The 18,995-nt window shown below is 45.2% G+C and overlaps 2 protein-coding genes and 1 long non-coding RNA gene across 3 annotated transcripts; 2 read left to right on the top strand and 1 right to left on the bottom strand.

Annotated features, from left to right (window-relative positions):
• Positions 1 to 1,397: 1,397 nt before the first annotated feature.
• Positions 1,398 to 7,722, top strand: LOC4332919 (flavonoid 3',5'-hydroxylase 1). The gene is made up of 3 exons (XM_015777749.3): positions 1,398 to 2,083; positions 2,785 to 3,076; positions 6,894 to 7,722. The coding sequence occupies exons 1-3, from the start codon at positions 1,449 to 1,451 to the stop codon at positions 7,524 to 7,526; spliced, it is 1,560 nt and encodes a 519-aa protein (XP_015633235.1). The 5' UTR covers positions 1,398 to 1,448; the 3' UTR covers positions 7,527 to 7,722.
• A 265-nt stretch (positions 7,723 to 7,987) lies between these two features.
• LOC136355532 (uncharacterized) lies at positions 7,988 to 16,834 on the bottom strand. Its single transcript, XR_010739800.1, has 2 exons — positions 16,694 to 16,834; positions 7,988 to 8,263 (listed from the first exon to the last, which is right to left on the bottom strand). It is a non-coding gene; the product is annotated as an uncharacterized lncRNA (long non-coding RNA).
• A 269-nt stretch (positions 16,835 to 17,103) lies between these two features.
• On the top strand, positions 17,104 to 18,554 carry LOC112938297 (F-box only protein 8). Its single transcript, XM_026024240.2, has one exon. The coding sequence runs from the start codon at positions 17,104 to 17,106 to the stop codon at positions 18,445 to 18,447; it is 1,344 nt and encodes a 447-aa protein (XP_025880025.2). The 3' UTR covers positions 18,448 to 18,554.
• The last annotated feature ends 441 nt before the right edge of the window (positions 18,555 to 18,995 follow it).

Below are 18,995 nucleotides of genomic sequence, written 5' to 3' on the forward strand. Positions count from 1 at the left end.
GACATTGTCTCTCTCTACAATATACCGACGACTTTATCAATTATTCTATATTACACTATTGGGCTGAACCTTCCTTTCAAAAATACCCAAAATACCCTTAGACATTCAAGGTTAACATCCTTACATAACACGAAAATTTGTATAGAAGTTTTAAGTTTTCTTTGCATTCCTATTTTTTTAGAAGAAATATAACTTATATGTTATATGCTATATAAAATATTTTTATCATTGTTTTTAATATAAACAATCTTTCATACCCTACATACGATATTTTTGTGCTATTATATATTGTATAAGCAAATTCTCTTTCATATACCACACAAATATATATTTTTATAAAACCAAAATATACCAGAAAAAAATTGAAACTTGTATACAAACTTCCATGCATGTTGTGTAAGGAGGCCACACAATTTTTTTATATTTTTTTGAAACTTATAATGAAATAAATCAATTCTTAATCTTATATGTCACTAAGGGTATTTTGGGTAATTTTGAAAAGAAGGCCCAGACCAATGGCGTATTGTAGAACAATTAATAAAGTCACCGATATATTATAGAAAGAGACATTGTCGATGGCAAATTGTTGAACTCAAACAAACTCAGTGGTATAGAATAGATTCTCTCATTATATTTTGGGTAAATTTCATAAAACCCCTCATTTTAGGTCAATGTTTAAGAAAAAACATAAGTATTATATATGACTTTTGGCATATAACTATTTATAGGTTTTATGATCTAAATGTTTTATTAATCCCCACCTTTATTTGAATTTTCAATTGATTTTAGCATATCTGAAATATTTTTTTTTGAAAGTAGTGAAGAGTTAAACGAACAACCTTAATCAAGAAATCAACAACTAAAGATTTCATATACATTCTCTGTTCTGAAATTTTTAAGTAAAGATTTGTCAAATATGTATAGAGGTGGGGTTTTGTGAAACTTTAAAACCATAATTGTTAGGGTTATATGCCACTAGTCATAATGCCTTAGGGTTTGCTAAATTTTGCTCTTATATTTTACAAGAATGGCATTAGAGGGTTTGTTTGGCAGCAAGGTTGCTGCAGCCAGCTGCTTCCGCAGTTGTGTGAAATAATGTTGGCGTTGGCGGCAACCCTGCAACCAAGCAGCTGAACAGATGCAGAATGACTGGCATCGATTTTGCGGCAGGTTTGTAATAGCTTATTTATAAAACGGTTTCATATTTACAGTGTTGCCCTAAAGTTTGGCACTTTTGCCGTGGGATCAACCATCTCAAATTTGAGGAATCAGAGTAATTTCCCAACCGTTGGTCTTGCGTTGAGATTCGTGCTCCGGTGGATGTTGACGGAGGCAAAGGCAGCCCCAAAACGGGATCGTAGATATATAAAGGCGTCAAGCGAGCGCACACCCCTTGGGGGCTTGGGCAGCGCGCGCGCAAAACCGAGTTCGCCGCCCACCTCGCCGCCATGGCCATGGAGCTCGCCGCGCTCTGCACCGACCCCGTCGTGCTCTCCGCCGCCTTCCTCTGCCTCCTCCTCCACCTCTCCCTCCGCTCCTACCGCCCGCCCTCCCCCGGCGGCGGCCGCCGCCTCCCCCCGGGACCCCCGGGCCTCCCCGTCCTCGGCGCGCTGCCACTCGTCGGCCCGGCCCCGCACGCCGGCCTGGCGTCGCTGGCGCGCAAGTACGGGCCCGTCATGTACCTCAAGATGGGCACCTGCGGCGTGGTGGTGGCGTCGTCGCCGTGCGCGGCGAGGTCGTTCCTGAAGGCGCTCGACGCCCGGTTCGCGAACCGGCCGGCGGTGGCGAGCGCCGTGGACATCACGTACAACTACCAGAACATGGTGTTCGCCAACTACGGCGCCAGGTGGAAGCTGATGCGGAAGCTGGCGAGCGTCCACCTGCTCGGCGCCCGCGCGCTCGCCGACTGGGCGGCGGTGCGCCGCGACGAGGCCCGCCGGCTGCTGCGCGGCGTGGCGGAGGCGTCCGCCGCCGGCCGCCCCGTCGTCATCCCGGAGGTGCTCGTCTGCGCGCTCGCCAACATCGTCGGCCAGATCACCGTCAGCAAGCGGGTGTTCGACGTGCAGGGCGACGAGTCCAACAGGTGAGCTCGCCGCCGCGCCGGTGGTGCCATTACTATCTAGCTTAATTAGCTAATTATTTCCTATCTCCACTATAGTAGTAGTATAGTTTCATCTTCGTTTTCGATCTTTTTATTCTTTTTGAAAAAAGGAAGAAAATGAAATGGTGTGCAAATCCAATGCATATGAACCTTTTTTGTAAAAAGAAATTGGAACTATGAATGCAATTTAAGTTGTGGTGGAATAGAGCCGACCACTAGTGTGTAGTTATCATGGGATAGGTAGGAGAGCATGCGTGCGCAAGTCAGCACTAGCAATGAGTCACACGTCAACAATCATCGATCACCTATAAAAGAATTACCGAAAGCGAGACAAAATCCACTAACCTTTGTTATTCGTAATATTAGTAGACATCAGCATCATCTAAATGCATAAATAAATACAAAAATATATACTCCGAAATATAGCTATTTCTTGTACAATACCTTATCTCGAAATATACGTACCTAATCCTCTCAACCATTCACCACCATTCTACTTCATCTATTTTCTCTTTTCAATCAATCATACAATTTCTCTAATTATTCTCACATACTTTTTTTAATACATATGCCATTTTTTACAATGTCGATATCTTAGAACGAGAACGGAGTAAGTACTGATTAATGCATCGATCGATGTGCACGCGCATGTTGATCGGGTCGATGACATGGAAAATTTGCAGCTATAAGGATATGATCGTCTCGCTGTTGACGGGTGCGGGGCTGTTCAACATCAGCGACTTCGTGCCGGCGCTGGCGTGGCTGGACCTGCAGGGAGTCCAGGCCAAGTTGCGGCGGATCCACGACCAGTTCGACGTCCTCATCACCAAGCTGCTCGCCGACCACGCCGCCACCGCCGCCGACCGCGCCCGCGCCGGCCGCACCGACTTCGTCGACAGGCTCCGCGCCGCCGTCGGCGTCGACGACGAGGACGGCGAGACCATCTCCGAGGTCAACATCAAGGGCCTCATCTTCGTAAGTCCTTAGTTACCTCACCTTGTACTGATTAATTAACTGCATTATATTGTTACCACTAATTCTGTTTTATAAGTTATTTTTTTATTATAAGTCGTTTTGATTTTTTTATTAAACTTTTTAGGTTTCACTAAGTGTATAGATAAATAAAAGTGCACTACCTACCTAAATTAGTTTTACCATTGAATGTATATTGATAATATATTTGTTTTGTGTTTGAAATAGTGTTATATTTTTTATAAACTTGGTTAAAATTTTAAAAATTTGACTAGGGAAAAATTAAAATGATTTATAATATAAAACAAAGAATAGTGGAATAATTTTTAGCGTGCTGCATACGTATGCGTGACATAGGCGCCACGTAACAGTGAAAACCGTACACGTGTCAGTTCTGCTCTTTTCCCTTTCTTGGGTGGAAGGTGCCTTGCAATGGTGTTTGTTTGTGGGGGCAGCACATTGAGCTATGGATGGTACTTGATTTCATTCATTGCAGTGGAGTTGTTGGAAAGGGATACTATATCATAAGCACTTGAAATGCACATGCCAACCTAACTGAATGTTTTTTCCCAAGGGAATATATATCTCCCATGATAAGTGTCCTCTAGTATCTTTCAGAAAAATAATATATGTCCTTGCAGGGTACCTACACTTGATCAATAGTAATTATTAGGGATCCACCGAATTTTCTATGCTTCACTAACCGCAAAGAAACTTGTTTGTTTCCTACTAATTGTAGAAAAACATAAACTTATTTTCATCCTAAATTATAATAATAAATTTAAAATGTTGTAAATAACTATATATATATATATATTCTCAATGGAGAGATATGAATTTACTACCTCCATTTCATATTATAAATCGCTTTAGCTTTTTCTCTAATAAAAATTCTTTAAATTTAACCAAGTTTATATAAAAATATATTAATATTTTTAACACAAAACAAATATAATATCAAAATATATGTTAGTTTTAATGAAAATAATTTAGTGTTGTAGGTGTTACTAAATTGTTCTATGAACTTGATCAAACTTAAAGAAGTCTGACTAAAAAAATCAAAACGACTTATAATATAAGGAGTAGATGTTTCCTTTTGAGGGAAATGATAGGGGCTCTGTAGTTCGCTATATTCATTTATATGTTAATTTGGAGCAAGCATCCCCTGAAAAAGCTTGAAAACTGTACCACCACAAAAAGGAATTTTGGTGTTTTACAACTTGAGCCAAAATATTAAATACGTAAGTTGCTTGACAAAAAACCTACCGGAGTTGTTATAACATCCTACCAGATCGTTACATTTGGTCGTTTGTGCTCTGAAAAACAACAAAAGGAAAAAAAAATCAACTATAATCAGGATTGAATTGTACTATGGCTAGCTAGCTAGAACCATATGGACCGATCTTTTTAGCTTCCATCAGTTTCTGAAAACCACGTACACTTCTGAATTCAATTAATCTCGGCGATATATGATATGATCTGCCTCCACTCCACACCCACCTAACCACTTCAGAAAACTGCATGAGTGAGTGAGAGTGATGCTTCAACCGCAATATTCTTCTACCTATATATCTATCGCTCCAACACGCGATTGATTAATTAACCACTTAATTAGCTCGATAATTAAGCTGGCTAGCCTTCAGGGTTAGTGGCAGGTACTTGTGAGTCAGCAGTGTCAACACGAAGTAACACGCAATCTGTAGTACATTGTCCATATGGCAGCATCATTATTGGTGCCACAATGACTTGATGCTTCAACTTAACTTCACTTAAACTAACGGATTAGCGGCACCAGCCGGGACTGATGATGAAGGGTAATCAACATCTCTGCTTGACATTGCAACCAAATTAATTGCAGCTAGCTAGCTACTCCTACCCCCGATGCAGCTATCTGAAGTTCCTCTTTAGCTTAGGCAATAATGTTCAGATTAGTATAAGCCTAAACAGACTAATCAAAATGCATGTGCATGCAGTGGTAGAGTACTTGTTATGCTTATGCTTACACATTCTGCTTATTAGCAGCTGAAAATAATTTGTAGATAAATTTTTTATATATGTATGTCTTTAGCAATTGAAAATAAATATTAGCTTATAAGTATAAGCATAAATGAAATGGTGAGACTATCGTGCTCTCAATTAGATGATTGAAGTATATACGTACATACGAGTGTTAGTTGCAACCAAATGTTTCCCGCTACTCGTGATAAAATGGATGCCTTAATTGGGTACAGAAACTATTGATGACTTGTCGATAACTACCGTACCTTGGCCAGTATATATTTCCTGATTGTACGACTGCGACATGTAGACGTACTGACGAGACGAACTGAACCTACCAGTCTACCACACTGTACTGTACAAGAGTCAAATTAAGATGACTGAAGCAACTCATAACAATGATCTGCAGCCGTCACTAGCTTAACTACCATTAAAAGTTTAGATATAGATGACAGCTGATAATATGGATGGCTAATTATCATGCTGCCAAGTTACATCTATATCGATTTCACTTGCCTTCCAAGTTCCAACGCACTGCTGTTTCCCACTGGAATCTATCGATTTCACTTTCATTTCAACGCACTGCTATTTTTCCAATGAAGAAAAAAAATTGTCGGTATAGGAGATCACCGTTTTCAAATTTCTTGACCATACTTGAAAGCAACTCATCGTTAAATATATATATTTGAATAAATTGTGGGCTTGATATCAACAGGACAACAAGTATATTAATTAGTTAAGTTAGTCCTTTTTGGGTTGGCGAGAAGTCCACCTACGGCACACTTGATCGATCTCTCCAAGTAGTGCCCCATCATCGGTTGGTGCAGTGTGGCTACCCCTTGCTTTGCTTCTCTTAAAATGATGGACACATACATATCTCAGTAGCTAGCACTTTCTCTGTGCAGTAATAATAAAAACAATTTAATCATTATGAAAAATAGCACTGCCTCAAATTAGTGATGTTTTGGGCATCAAGTTTATATCTTCTTTTCTTATGTGATTGGCCATGCATCTGTCTGAAGACACAGGAATAATTCATACTAAAACTAAAATTCCCCTTCAAACTGTGGTGAACTTTTCATCATGACCAACAAGTGCAAAATTGTATGAATGATTATTAAGACTGTATTTTCGTTAAGCAGTTTGATCTAAGTGACATCTTTCCATTACGTTGACTATTTCTTTTACTATTTATCAATCACCTTAATTTTGCACTTCTTCCGTTTCATATTATAAATAGTTTAATTTTTTATTAGTCAAATTTCTTGAATTTTGACCAATTTTATAGAATAATATACTAATATTTTTAATACAAAACAAATATATTATCAAAATATATTTAATTTTAAATTCAATAAAACTAATAAGGTGTAGAAGATGTTGCTATTTTCTTCTGTAAATTTAGTCAAACCTAAAGAACTTTAACTAATAAAAAAATAAACAACTTATAATATGAAACGAAAGGAGTAACTTTTTTATCGTGTTCGACTACCTCCGTCCTGAAAAAAAAAGTCTTCTTGACTACTTCCTCTGTTTCTAAATATTTGACGACGTTGATTTTTTTTAAATATGTTTGACCGTTTGTCTTATTCAAAAAATTTAACTAATTATTAATTGTTTTCCTATCATTTGATTCATTGTTAAATATACTTATATGTATACATATAGTTTTACATGTTTCACAAAAAAAATTTAATAAGACAAACGGTTAAATATGTGCTAAAAGTCAACGGTGTTAAATATTTAGAAATGGAGGGAGTATAAAAAAAATGTAGTACAATTTTCACGCATGTTAATTTGATGTATGCATGTATGTACGCAGGACATGTTCACGGCCGGGACGGACACGTCGTCGATCATCGTGGAGTGGGCGATGGCGGAGATGATGAAGAACCCGGCGGTGATGGCGCGGGCGCAGGAGGAGATGGACCGCGTCGTCGGCCGCGGCCGCCGCCTGGAGGAGTCCGACATCGCCAGCCTCCCCTACCTCCAGGCCGTCTGCAAGGAGGCCATGCGGCTCCACCCCTCCACGCCGCTCAGCCTCCCGCACTTCTCCTTCGACGAGTGCGACGTCGACGGCTACCGCATCCCGGCGAACACGCGGCTGCTCATCAACATCTACGCCATCGGCCGCGACCCGTCGGCGTGGGAGGACCCGCTGGAGTTCAGGCCGGAGCGGTTCATGCCGGGGGGCGCCGCCGAGCGCGTGGACCCGCTCGGCAACTACTTCGAGCTCATCCCCTTCGGCGCCGGCAGGAGGATCTGCGCCGGGAAGCTCGCCGGCATGGTGTTCGTCCAGTACTTCCTCGGCACGCTGCTGCACTCGTTCGACTGGCGGCTCCCCGACGGCGAGGACAAGGTGGACATGTCGGAGACGTTCGGCCTCGCGCTGCCCAAGGCCGTCCCGCTCCGCGCCCTCGTCACGCCGCGCCTCGCGCCGGCCGCCTACGCGTGACGGCCGGCCGGCGACGACGAGGACGACGCCGTGTATGTGATCGATCGAGTTCGCCGCGGCGGCGGCGGCGGCGGCGATCTGATGTTGCGGTTGTCTGTACGTAAATATATTTTTCGTTTGTTGGTTTCGAAAGCAAAACACAATTAAGAACGCCCAAATATTGCAAGCAAATACGCCTGTGAATTGATTTCTTCTATGATCTGTTTCATCGATCCTAGCTAACGTGTTTTATCGAGGCAAGTTAATTAGAACGAATTGACGGATTGTAATTGTTGGGGTTAACTTAGGACAACGTACGTTGATAATGGTAGGAGGACAAATGTCATCCAACTTTGAAAAATGAAAATCGAGTTTCAAGAAATAAAGTTTATTGAGTAAATTTCAGAAAATTGTACTTTTATTGACTAAATTATCATTTTGCTGCAATCTTTGCATCACATTTCAGAAAAACTGCAAAAGTAGCGTTGGAAATTATCACATAGCTGCAATTCCGTCGGATACCCCGTTAATGACATTCTGGGCCCACGTGTCATACATATATATGCTTGAGAGAGGAAGAAACGGAGGGCCATGTCAGCATGCCACCTCATGTTTTTACTGCAGCAATGCCACATCAGTGCATGCTTGGGCGGGAAAAATACGTACGTAGTCCGGCTGCACCACTTTGGCTTGTTCAGGGGCACAGGCCGACAGGTCCATCAAAATACACCTTTAAAGTCCACATTTCCTTGGCTATCCTACCAAGTTGCCAAGAAAGAGTGATATTTGCATTTGAACACAGCAGGAATACGATCGTCAACAAATCACATCCCTAACCCTAGAAAAATCACCCTCCAATAAACCCGAGAAATACACCAATCGGACAACAAAGAACCATTATCCAGGTGCAAAATTACTCAAAATCTAAGTTATTCCCTCGATTTCGACAACTTCAGCTCCTACCTGTACTAACATCATTGTACTCCACTCAAAATATGTGACAAAACGAGATTCATATTGAATATATTGAAACATTTTATTAATTTAAAAGTAATTTATTACATGTTAGAAAGTACCTTCCATGTTATCAGGAAGTAACTATTACATCTTATACATGGTTAATTATCATTAGTTATTGCATCAATGTTATTTACAATCCATCAAAGGTTTTATCTTCTTTTCTCATTTTACATGAAAAACAAAAATGAAAGGAAAAAAACAATCGGTGATTAAACAGATTTATAGAGTTAATTCCGAACCATGCAAAAGTTAGTTCCAATTAACATTGAAGTTACTTTTAAAAACTGTTAAACTTACGTGTGTTGATTTATACTGATTAAATAAAGTTTTCTAGATAAAGTCATATTTTTATCCCTACAACGAATTTACTTCTAATGTCGTGACAAAGTTACTTTCGTTTTATTTTAAGTTACTTTTATAATATATGTAAATAACTTTTAAAATTTATTGAATTTACTTTTATATGTCTAAGAAGTAATTTAGTCAAATCTAAAAGTAACTTATATATATATGATAAAAGTAACTTACATATATAATAAAAGTAATTTACAAATATAAATATTTTTTCATCATAATATAATCAAGTATGATCTTGTTGTGAAGATTTAATTGTTGTGAACACAATGGTGTAATCGGATAAGTAATTTGAGAGAAAACTTTATATTTAAAGAGGAAGAAGACATACATGTCTATTAAAAAAATGCATGCATGTAGTAGACTTCTCCACGTGCATGAGACGGTTCGGATGTCGCTCGTTAAGGCAAAAGCGAGATGCCTCTTCAAATAGATTTTACCAAAGAAGCCTCCACGTTTGCTCTCATGGCCTAAAAATTCCTACGTTAATCGGAGAAAAGGAAAAGTAGAGTCTATATAGGAATACAATTTAAAAATAGCTGAAATACAGAATTAAAAATAAGGAATATGGAAAGAGGAGACTAGGGTCCATACAAGTATATAATGTAGAATTAATTAAAATTCGGAATTAAAAAATATGAAAAACTAAAAGTATAAGGTAGAGTCCATATAGAAATATAATTTAGAAATAACTAAAATTCAAAATGAAAAAAAGTAAGATTGGGAGAAAAGTCTAGAGTCCATATATAAATACAATTTATAAATATCTGAAATTCAAAATTTTTTAAAAAAAATATTAGAAAAAAAAGTCTAGAGTCCATATAGGAATACAATTTATAAATAACTTAAATTCAAAATCAAAGAAATACAAAATATTGAAAAATAAATTTAGAGTCCATATAAAAATAAAATTAGAAATAACAGATTGGGAATTAGAAAAGTAGAAATATTGGAAGAAAAGTATATTGTCCATAAAGGAATTTAGAACTAGCTGAAAGTCGGATCTAAAAAATAAGAAAATTAAAAGTAGAGTTTAGACTCCATATAGAAATACAATTTATAATTAAAAAAATTGAAAATTGAAAAAATAAACAAGATTGGGAGAAGAGTTTAGCGTCCATATAGGAATACAATTTATAAATAACTGAAATTCGAAATTAACAAATAAGTAATATTGGGAAAAAAATTCTAGAGTCCATATAGGAATACAATTTATAAATAACTAGAGTAAAATTTTTAAAATAAGAAATATTGGAAAAAAATGTCAAGAGTCAATATAGGAATACAATTTACCAATAATTCAAATTCAAAATTTAAAAAATAAGAAATATTGAAAGAAGAGTTTAGACTCCATATAGAAATACAATTTATAAACAACTAAAATTCAGAGTTAACAGAAATGAATATTGGAAGAGTAGTCTAGAATCCATATAAGAATAAAATTTATGAATAAAGGAAACATGAAATTTAAAAAATAAGGAATATAGAAAGATGAGTCTTGAGTCCATATACAAATACAATTTATAAATAACTATAATATACAATACAATAAAAATATCACACATTTGTTAATTAGTTCAACCAAGAATTTAAAATTATGTTGCCATTTTAATATATTTTAATAATAAAATGTAAAAATATTTAAGCTATTATATGAGAAAATATAACAATGCTAGCCGCACAATCTACGCGGATCACCATGCTAGTTATCTTAAAATATATATATATATATATATATATATATATATATATATATATATATATATATATATATATATATATATATATATATATATCCGTGTCGTGTCCCTAGCTTCAACTTTGGTTGTGCCTTGCCAACCAGCACGCAAATCGAAAGGGAAGCATATAGTAGTAGCATGTGGGCTACGACTGTATTCGTTGTTGGGAGTTTGGATGTAAACTCTCCGTACGGAAAATAGAGTGGTCCATTAGCACGTGATTAATTAAGTATTAGCTATTTTTTTAAAAAAAATGGATCAATATGATTTTTTAAGCAACTTTTGTATATAAACTTTTTACAACAAACGCACCGTTTAGCGGTTTGAAAAACGTGCACGCGGAAAAAGAGAGGGGTGAGTTGGGAAAGGGGGATTCGGAACACACCCCTAAGTACATATATACGGAGAGAATTAATGCCAAAGTCACATGCAAATTAATTTCAGTACACTATAAATTAATTAATACTTCTAAAATTATTTCACCCGGACACAACTAAGGTAAGGAAGAACAAGAAAACTCTACTCCTCATTAATAATATTGGGTGCTTGGCAATGCCATGCATGAGCTTTTGAGGTTGTTTTCGAATGATTAATCCACCTTTGGGTCTAAAATATTGTTGTTTTCGAAGGATTAATCCACCTTTGGGTCTAAAATAAAAGAGTAAACTGCATCTTGGGCTACTTTTTATTATCTATGTTGCAATTTGGACCCGGGTAAATAAAACTTTTCATTTTGGACCGGGTATCTTTACACAAGGTTTTAATTTGGACTCTCTTCTTCTGTACAAGATGTAGCACTAGCGGAGGTCGAGCATGAGCTTGAGCGTGGCTGTCTGCTACTTGGCTTAGTTCTTATCGTCAGTTCAGTAAGTAGCAACAGTTGTCTATCATTGCCAGTCAGCTTCTTCATATGCTAGTTGCTACTAGTAAGAATACTTGTTGTGCACCCTCTGTTGTCCTTGAAATTAAGCCACAAGCACTAGCTAGTCGATGATTGGAAATGCAAACTACCCTTTGAATTCTTTGGAAGACTTTACAGACTAAAGGGAAGAAAGGAGGAAGAGAATTGGAGGAAGAAGACGGGAGTCCAAATTGAAACATCATGTAAAGATATCTGGTCCAAAGTGAAAAGTTTGGCTTTAGCCTAGTCCAAATTGTAGCAATGATAATCAAATTTGGCTCAAGGTGCAATTCACTCAAAATAAAATCAAATACATGTATTAGATAGTTTGAAGCAAATCTCGACAAAAAAGTCAAAAAATTTAAGCAAATCTCTCTCAAATATTTTTTTTTCAACAAAACCTAATTGATTGGACGCGCAAAGCCATCTTAGGACTAGGGTTAAAGTATAGCACGCCCGCCCAGCTAGTCCTAGTATATGGGACAAGAATTTTCTACACCTAGGTGCCATGGCACCCAACATTCGTATGCGACTTAAATAGTTATAAAAAAATTAAAAAATATATAGTAACATCTGACGGAGCGTGGGGCTCCTCACCGGGAGACCGCGCAGGCCCCCCTTTGCCGGTTCGGCCGGGGACTCAGGGTGAGATTCTAAGCTCTCTGTATGTGGAAGGTTCGCGAGACAGGAAGCACACAAAACGCCGGCGATGTATACAGGTTCGGGCCGCTGAGAAGCGTAATACCCTACTCCTGTGTTTTGGGAGATCTGTATATGAAGGAGCTACAAAGTATCAGTCAGCCTCTCCCTTCTTCTGGGTTTCTAATCTCCAAAAGTCCCCTCCCTAAGTGGGCAAGGTCCTCCTTTTATATCTTAAGGGGATACCACATGCACCATTTCTCCCTTTTTTTTTGTGGGGACTTCCCCCACCTTTTCATAAATGGATGGAGATTTGTATCGTTGCCGTCCGAGTCACCTTCTGATGGGACGGCCCACAACTACCTCCACTTTCGCCGGGAGCAGATGCGACGTGGAATCGTGGCCGCCAGCTGACGACATGACCGGAGTCAGACCAGTCACGTCGGTCATTCTTGTCCACCACATGTCAGCTTTAGCAATCTACATGTTCGCCCTTCTTCACACAACATCTTGCTTGTAACGGTTAGGATAAAGCCTGGCATATATCTGATCAAGACTAACGTGCCATCTCTGGGAGGTAACACGCTAGCTCCAGCTGGGGACGAGCGCCTAGAAGCCCTCGTCCTGACGGGATGGGGCGAGGCGTGCGTCAGACCGCCTGTCGCCACCTAACCCGCGATCTGACCGGTCTGTGACTGGTCACAGACCGGATAAATGAGTGCACTGCACTGCGTTACATGCGGCGTGACGCGCTCGTCCAAACCGCAATAAATGTGGCTAGGTGAGCGCCGCTGCGCTCACCTAACCCATACACGCGGCGCAAAACCCACAAGGGGTCGGGGCGCCTCGGCCCTCGGGGCCGAGGCGGGAGCGGTCCGACCCCCTCGGGGAGACAAAGAGGAGGGCGAACACATCACCCTCGGGCCCGACGCCTCCCGAGGGTGCCAGGCCACGTGGGCGATTGTGTCTGCCTCAAGCCTCTAGTCATGATACTCCCGGTCCCATGTCACCGACAGTAGCCCCCGGCGTTATGCCAGGGCGATCGCCCTCCCCGAGGGAAGCGGTCGGGCGTGACGCCACTTCTAAGGCCTGGTGACAGGTGGGGCCGGTTCCTACAGGTGCCGTCGAACTACATCACCCAGAGGGCGGTGTGAGGCAGCTGCGATGGGCTCGAGCTGGCCTCGGGGGCGGAGACGAGCTCGGGAGCTGGGGTCCACTCCACCACAAAGTCGGCGAGGGCCTGGCTCTTGATCGCGTGGCTTGGTTCAAAGCGCAAATCGAATTCAGAGAGTTCGATTGCCCATTTCACCACCCGTCCAGTACCCTCTCGATTATGCAAGATTTGGCCGAGGGGGTAAGACGTAACCACCGTGACCCGATGCGCCTGGAAATAATGGCGCAACTTCCTCGAAGTTATCAGGATAGCGTAAAGCATCTTCTGGGCCTGAGGGTATCGGGTCTCAGCGTCCCGGAGGGCCTCGCTAACGAAGTAGACGGGCCGCTGCACCTTTCGGCGGGGCCGATCTTCTTCGTCAGGGGCCACATCTCCAGGGCGCTCTCCATCCGAGAGGCCACGCGGGGCGTACTCGGCTTCTGTGCCGACGACCTCGGGGTCAGAGGGCGACAGGCGCGGCCTTCCCGCAGTGGCCTCGGGGCCATCCTGGGGGTCGGGGGCGCCTGGCACCGTCGGACAAGCAGGCGGAGGGCCAGCTCCGGCCGTCGGGGGCGTTGGGCCGCCGTTCGGCTCGGGGGCCTCTCCTCCCTGCTCTCTCTCTCTTCGGGCAGAATCCCGGCGGTCGCAAATCGCGCGCATCAGCAAGGGAAAACCGACCGACAATAATGAGCGGCCCCTCGGCTCGCGTTTGCCTTCAACTCCGACGAGGAGTGCGGTGACGACGGTGCAGACGACAGCGACGGCAAGGCCGGCTACCCGGGCGCGTCGGAGTGAGCCCCCAGGCCTCCGCCAATCTTAATAGCTTTTCCTTCTTCTTCCGAGGCATTCGGGCCCCCTTCTTGTTATAGGCTGATTTAATCTACAATCAAATAAAGAGGAAATTTTTGTGTCAATTTCATTTGTTCTGTGTATGAGACGAGGATGGTCTGTGCCACGGTCCTTCTGTGTCTTGGCTTGAACAAGGGCTCGTGCCCAGGTCCCAGCCTCAAACGGCGCGGGTCAAGGCTAGTGCCTGGGGAGATCCACATGTCGAGACTGGCCAGGCCGGGAGCGTGGTGACCGAGGGTTATGGGTGACCCGATTGTGGGTTTTTGCCGATTCCCCCCCGGAGTTCACCACGCCCCGGGGCACGGCTCGGTTCTGGGCCCCGTTTGGCGATTTTAGCCTGACCCGAGCCCCCGAGGGTAGGATTGAGCACGAGTGACCTATTTCAAGTCAAGATTCTTCAAAAGGAAACAAAAGCACAGACACAGCCTTTAGGAAATCGAAAATGCTTTTATTGAAATACGGAAGAGAAAAAAGATAAGCCCCCGGCCAACCCTGCACGCCCGGGGGGGTGCGGGGTTGGCCCGAGCCCAAGACCTGACACCCGATCCCCTTTTAGGGGTAGAAGCGACGAAGGTGTTCGATGTTCCACGGGTTAGGCAGCTCTGTGCCGTCGCCCGTGGCCAGCCGAACGGAGCCCGGCCGGGGGACGCCGATCACTCGATACGGACCCTCCCACATTGGTGAGAGCTTGCTCAATCCAGCACGCGTTTGGACGCGGCGTAGGACGAGGTCGTCGACGCAGAGTGATCGGGCCCGGACGTGGCGCTGATGGTAGCGCCGCAGGCTCTGCTGGTAGCGCGCGGCTCGAAGGGCCGCGCGCCACCTTCGCTCTTCCAAGTAGCCGAGGTCAGGGAGCGTCGGCTTCCTTCTTTTTGTCGCTCGCAGGCCTCCCCTTTCGGGTGGCCAGCGAAACGCCTTCGACGGCGAGGACATGACCCTCGTCGTCGGAATGGGCCGACCTCTTCTTCCTCCTCCTGTCCTGCCGCCCTGACCGAGCGGCGGACCCGGGGGCGGCCGAAGCTGCCACACCGGAACCGGAGGGGTTCCAAGTCCAGGCCTCCTCCTTGCGAGCCACTCGGTCCGCGAGCTGAAAAAGCTCCGCGGTAGTCTGGGGCTCTTTGGAGGCGATCTTTTCGAGCATGCGGTTGTGCCGCACACCCCCCCTGAACGCGTAGATCACCGCGTGTGCAGGGATGCATGGTATGGTGTTGCGGACTTGACAGAACCGCTGAATGTACGAGCGAAGTGACTCATCATCCCTTCGCTGTACTACGTGCAAGTCCGCTTCCTCACCTGGGCGCGGATATGTGCCTTGAAAGTTCATGGTGAACTGTTGGCACAAATCCTCCCAAGAGTGGACAGATGCGGGTGGCAAGTTCATTAGCCAACCCCGCGCCTGTCCTCTCAGGGCCATGGGAAAGAAATTCGCCATGACCCTGTCGTCACCCCCGGCGGCCTCGATCCCGGTCGTGTAGACCTGGAGAAACTCGGCGGGGTTGACGCTCCCGTCATATTTTTCGGCGATGGTGGGCCGGAACCTTGGGGGCCAACGGACATTCCGAAGACTCGCCACAAAGGCTCTACAGCCGACACCACCAACCGGGGGTACGGAGGGCTGATTCCCGCGTCCGTGTTGAGGTGACACTCTGGACGAGGAAGCGCCCTCCGTTGCGTGGGTAGCACGTCGGCCATTACGCCGCCGCTCGATGCTAGTGCGGGCGTCCGGCCCCCCACGCAGATCTTCCCGGGTCGAAGGAGTCGACGAAGGAGTGGTGGGGCGAGGCGTGCGTCAGACCGCCTGTCGCCACCTAACCCGCGATCTGACCGGTCTGTGACTGGTCACAGACCGGATAAATGAGTGCACTGCACTGCGTTACATGCGGCGTGACGCGCTCGTCCAAACCGCAATAAATGTGGCTAGGTGAGCGCAGCGGCGCTCACCTAACCCATACACGCGGCGCAAAACCCACAAGGGGTCGGGGCGCCTCGGTCCTCGGGGCCGAGGCGGGAGCGGTCCGACCCCCTCGGGGAGACAAAGAGGAGGGCGAACACATCACCCTCGGGCCCGACGCCCCCCGAGGGTGCCAGGCCACGTGGGCGATTGTGTCTGCCTCAAGCCTCTAGTCATGATACTCCCGGTCCCATGTCACCGACAACATCGATTGCGATGATATAAGTCTATATACAAACATGCATGACTAAATTTAATCTACAATAAGAGAAACAAAAATAATAAAATCAGATAGTGAATACCTGTACAGCGTAGATAAAATTTATTATTTTTGTTTTTCATATGTCGATCGAATTTATACCTTTTTTTTTTCAAGTGTCTTATATTATTATAGTCTATTTTATCAAATTTTTTGAAATTTTTATATAACTGTTTAAATTAACAGCAATCCGGAGATAACAATTACTACTACTAAGCAGCAGTTAATGCCTGAAGCGAAGCGAAAGCCAGCAAATCGAGCTTGTCGAATCGAAGGAAGGAGTTGGAGGAAGCAAGCAAGGCATCGACCGGACCGGAACGAACCTGCGTGCGGTTGTCGGAGCTAGCGAGCGCGGATGCCATGCGCGTGGCCATCCGCCGCGTCCGCGCGCTGATGCGGTGGAACGGCCCCACGATCTCCTCCTCCTCCCCCTCCATCCCGGCAACGGCGAGCGAAGAGCGGCGGCGGCGGCGGATGGCGAGAGAGATCCTCGAGCGGAGAGGCCGTGGGGAGCTTTGCGTGCGGACTTGGGCTGGTCTGCTGCTTCGGCCCATTAACTAACCTGCCCACCGAGGCCCGGCTCTCCGCCTGCTCATGTGAAGCAATTGGGCTGGTCTGCTGGCTCGGTTCGGCCCATCAACCAGACCAAGACGACGACGAAGCAACTGTTTCGATCTCCATAAATCTCGCAACTATTACCTGCATGCGCACAAGATCGTGAGCGTCTCCACATATGGACAACGCGGCGCCGCCGCCGTCATCTGGAGCGGCGGGGAAGGAGATGGCCACGGCGGAGGCGCTACCGGACGACCTGCTCGACGAGATCCTCCTCCGCCTGCCGGCGCGTTCCATCCTCCGGTGCCGCGCCGTCTGCAAGGCTTGGCGCTCCCGCACCTCCCACCCCTACTTCCTCCGAGCCCACGCCGCCCGTTCCAGGATAATCGCCGCCGCCGTGGTGGACACTACTGTAATTCCCGACGGCGAAGTCTGCACCACCATCAGCATCAGATCTTTTGGCGACGGCGACGGCTACCGCTCGGGGGCGGCCGTGTCGTCGTCGTCGTCGTTCGCCTCGGTGCGGTTCGATTCCCGGCCTTTTGTCCTCGGCTCCTGGGACGGCGTCGTGTGCCTGGTGCCCCGTCCTACTGCCGGTTTCGTTCGCCCTCGCAATCCCATCGACCGATACGTGCTCGTCAATCCGCTCACCAAGGCCTGCACCAGCGTGCCGCCGCCGGCAACCCGCGGCATCGTCATCTGCGGTTACGCCCACCCGACCACGTCGCGCTACCACCTCCTGCACGCCGACAGCTTCTTTTCCTACGACGGTACGGCGAGGGCGACCATCCAGATTCTGCGAGTCGGGGAGAAGAACAACGTGTGGCGCAAGATCGCCCGCCACCCTGCGCCTGCGGGCGTCGTGGAGTCGAGGACCTACATTCGATTGGGCGGCGCTCCACCCGTCAGCCTCCACGGCTGCCTGCACTGGCTGGTCGCCCCGTCGTCGGCACGGCCTCTCCTATCGGTGTTCGACATGGAACGGGAGGAGTTCCGGCAGATGGACACCCCCGAACAATGGGCTCGCCATGGGAACCTGCCGCACATGATGAGTGTACAGATCGCTCGGCGCTCCGGCAAGCTGTGCGCGTTCGTCCACGAGCCGAGCGCCAGCGCGTTGGGGATGTGGATGCTCGAGGACTACTCCGACCCGAGCAGCTGGCGGCTGGAGCGGAGGATCGACTACTCGCGCCACGGCGCCGGCAGCCGGAACGTCGCGCGCACGTTCCGCAACAAGTTCTCGGCGGCCACCACCGCGGTGGAGGTGCTACCCGATGGTGTCAACGGCGGCGGCGGCGAGGAGGAGATCATGTTCCAGTTCTTGATCAACCAGTTCGACATGAGGGAGGCTGTGTACAACGTTGGGCGCGGGGCGTGGCGGTGGCGTAGGATTTTGCCACCGACGAGGCGCGTGATGACGCACAAGGAGTGCATGTTGCCGCGTGAGGTGAGCTTCGGTGGGTCGGCGCATTTTGTGGAGGAGAGTGACATCGGCGGCCATCGTTGCTTTTGCTTATGGTAGTAGCTGGAGTAGTTGGGTTTGGGCTTGCTCGTTTTAAGCGCGGTTCTAAGATGTGGTTGATTCTAATTATTTAGGTTTGGTAGAAATGAGATTAAGAGTTGAAGGCATTACCGCTCTATTTGGCTCATATTACGCAAAACATGCGTGAGTGCTGGTACCATTCAGCCAGAAAGAACTCAGAACATATTTGCCACGTGAAGGTTCAGTAGACACCACTTTGTTTGGAGATGGATTCTAATCTCTCGGGACATGTCCACCCGTTTCTTGCATGCCACTTAAATGATTATGAAAAAATTTCAAAAAAAATTAGAAAATAGGTTAATATGTAATATATCATTTCACAAACATGTAAGTTCAAATTTGACTTCTACAAGTTGTAAAAAAAATAACAAATTAAACTCTAACTAGTATACGTATATTCACAGTCAAATTTGTTATTTTTGTTACAATTTGTAGAAGTCGAATTTGAACTTGCATGTTTGTGAGATGATATATCACATATTAACCTATCATGTCAATTTTTTTGAAAATTTTTCATAACCATTTAG

The sequence above is a fragment of the Oryza sativa genome, chromosome 3 (assembly GCF_034140825.1).
Source record: "Oryza sativa Japonica Group chromosome 3, ASM3414082v1".
Classification (NCBI taxonomy): domain Eukaryota; kingdom Viridiplantae; phylum Streptophyta; class Magnoliopsida; order Poales; family Poaceae; genus Oryza; species Oryza sativa.

Bases quoted from the DNA above. Each gene is read 5' to 3' on its own strand.
- LOC4332919 (XM_015777749.3), top strand. From the start codon at position 1,449: ATGGCCATGGAGCTCGCCGCGCTCTGCACCGACCCCGTCGTGCTCTCC. The intron at 2,084-2,784 runs GTGAGCTCGCCG...GAAAATTTGCAG, and splicing joins CAGGGCGACGAGTCCAACAG to CTATAAGGATATGATCGTCT. The intron at 3,077-6,893 runs GTAAGTCCTTAG...GTATGTACGCAG, and splicing joins ACATCAAGGGCCTCATCTTC to GACATGTTCACGGCCGGGAC.
- LOC112938297 (XM_026024240.2), top strand. From the start codon at position 17,104: ATGGACAACGCGGCGCCGCCGCCGTCATCTGGAGCGGCGGGGAAGGAG.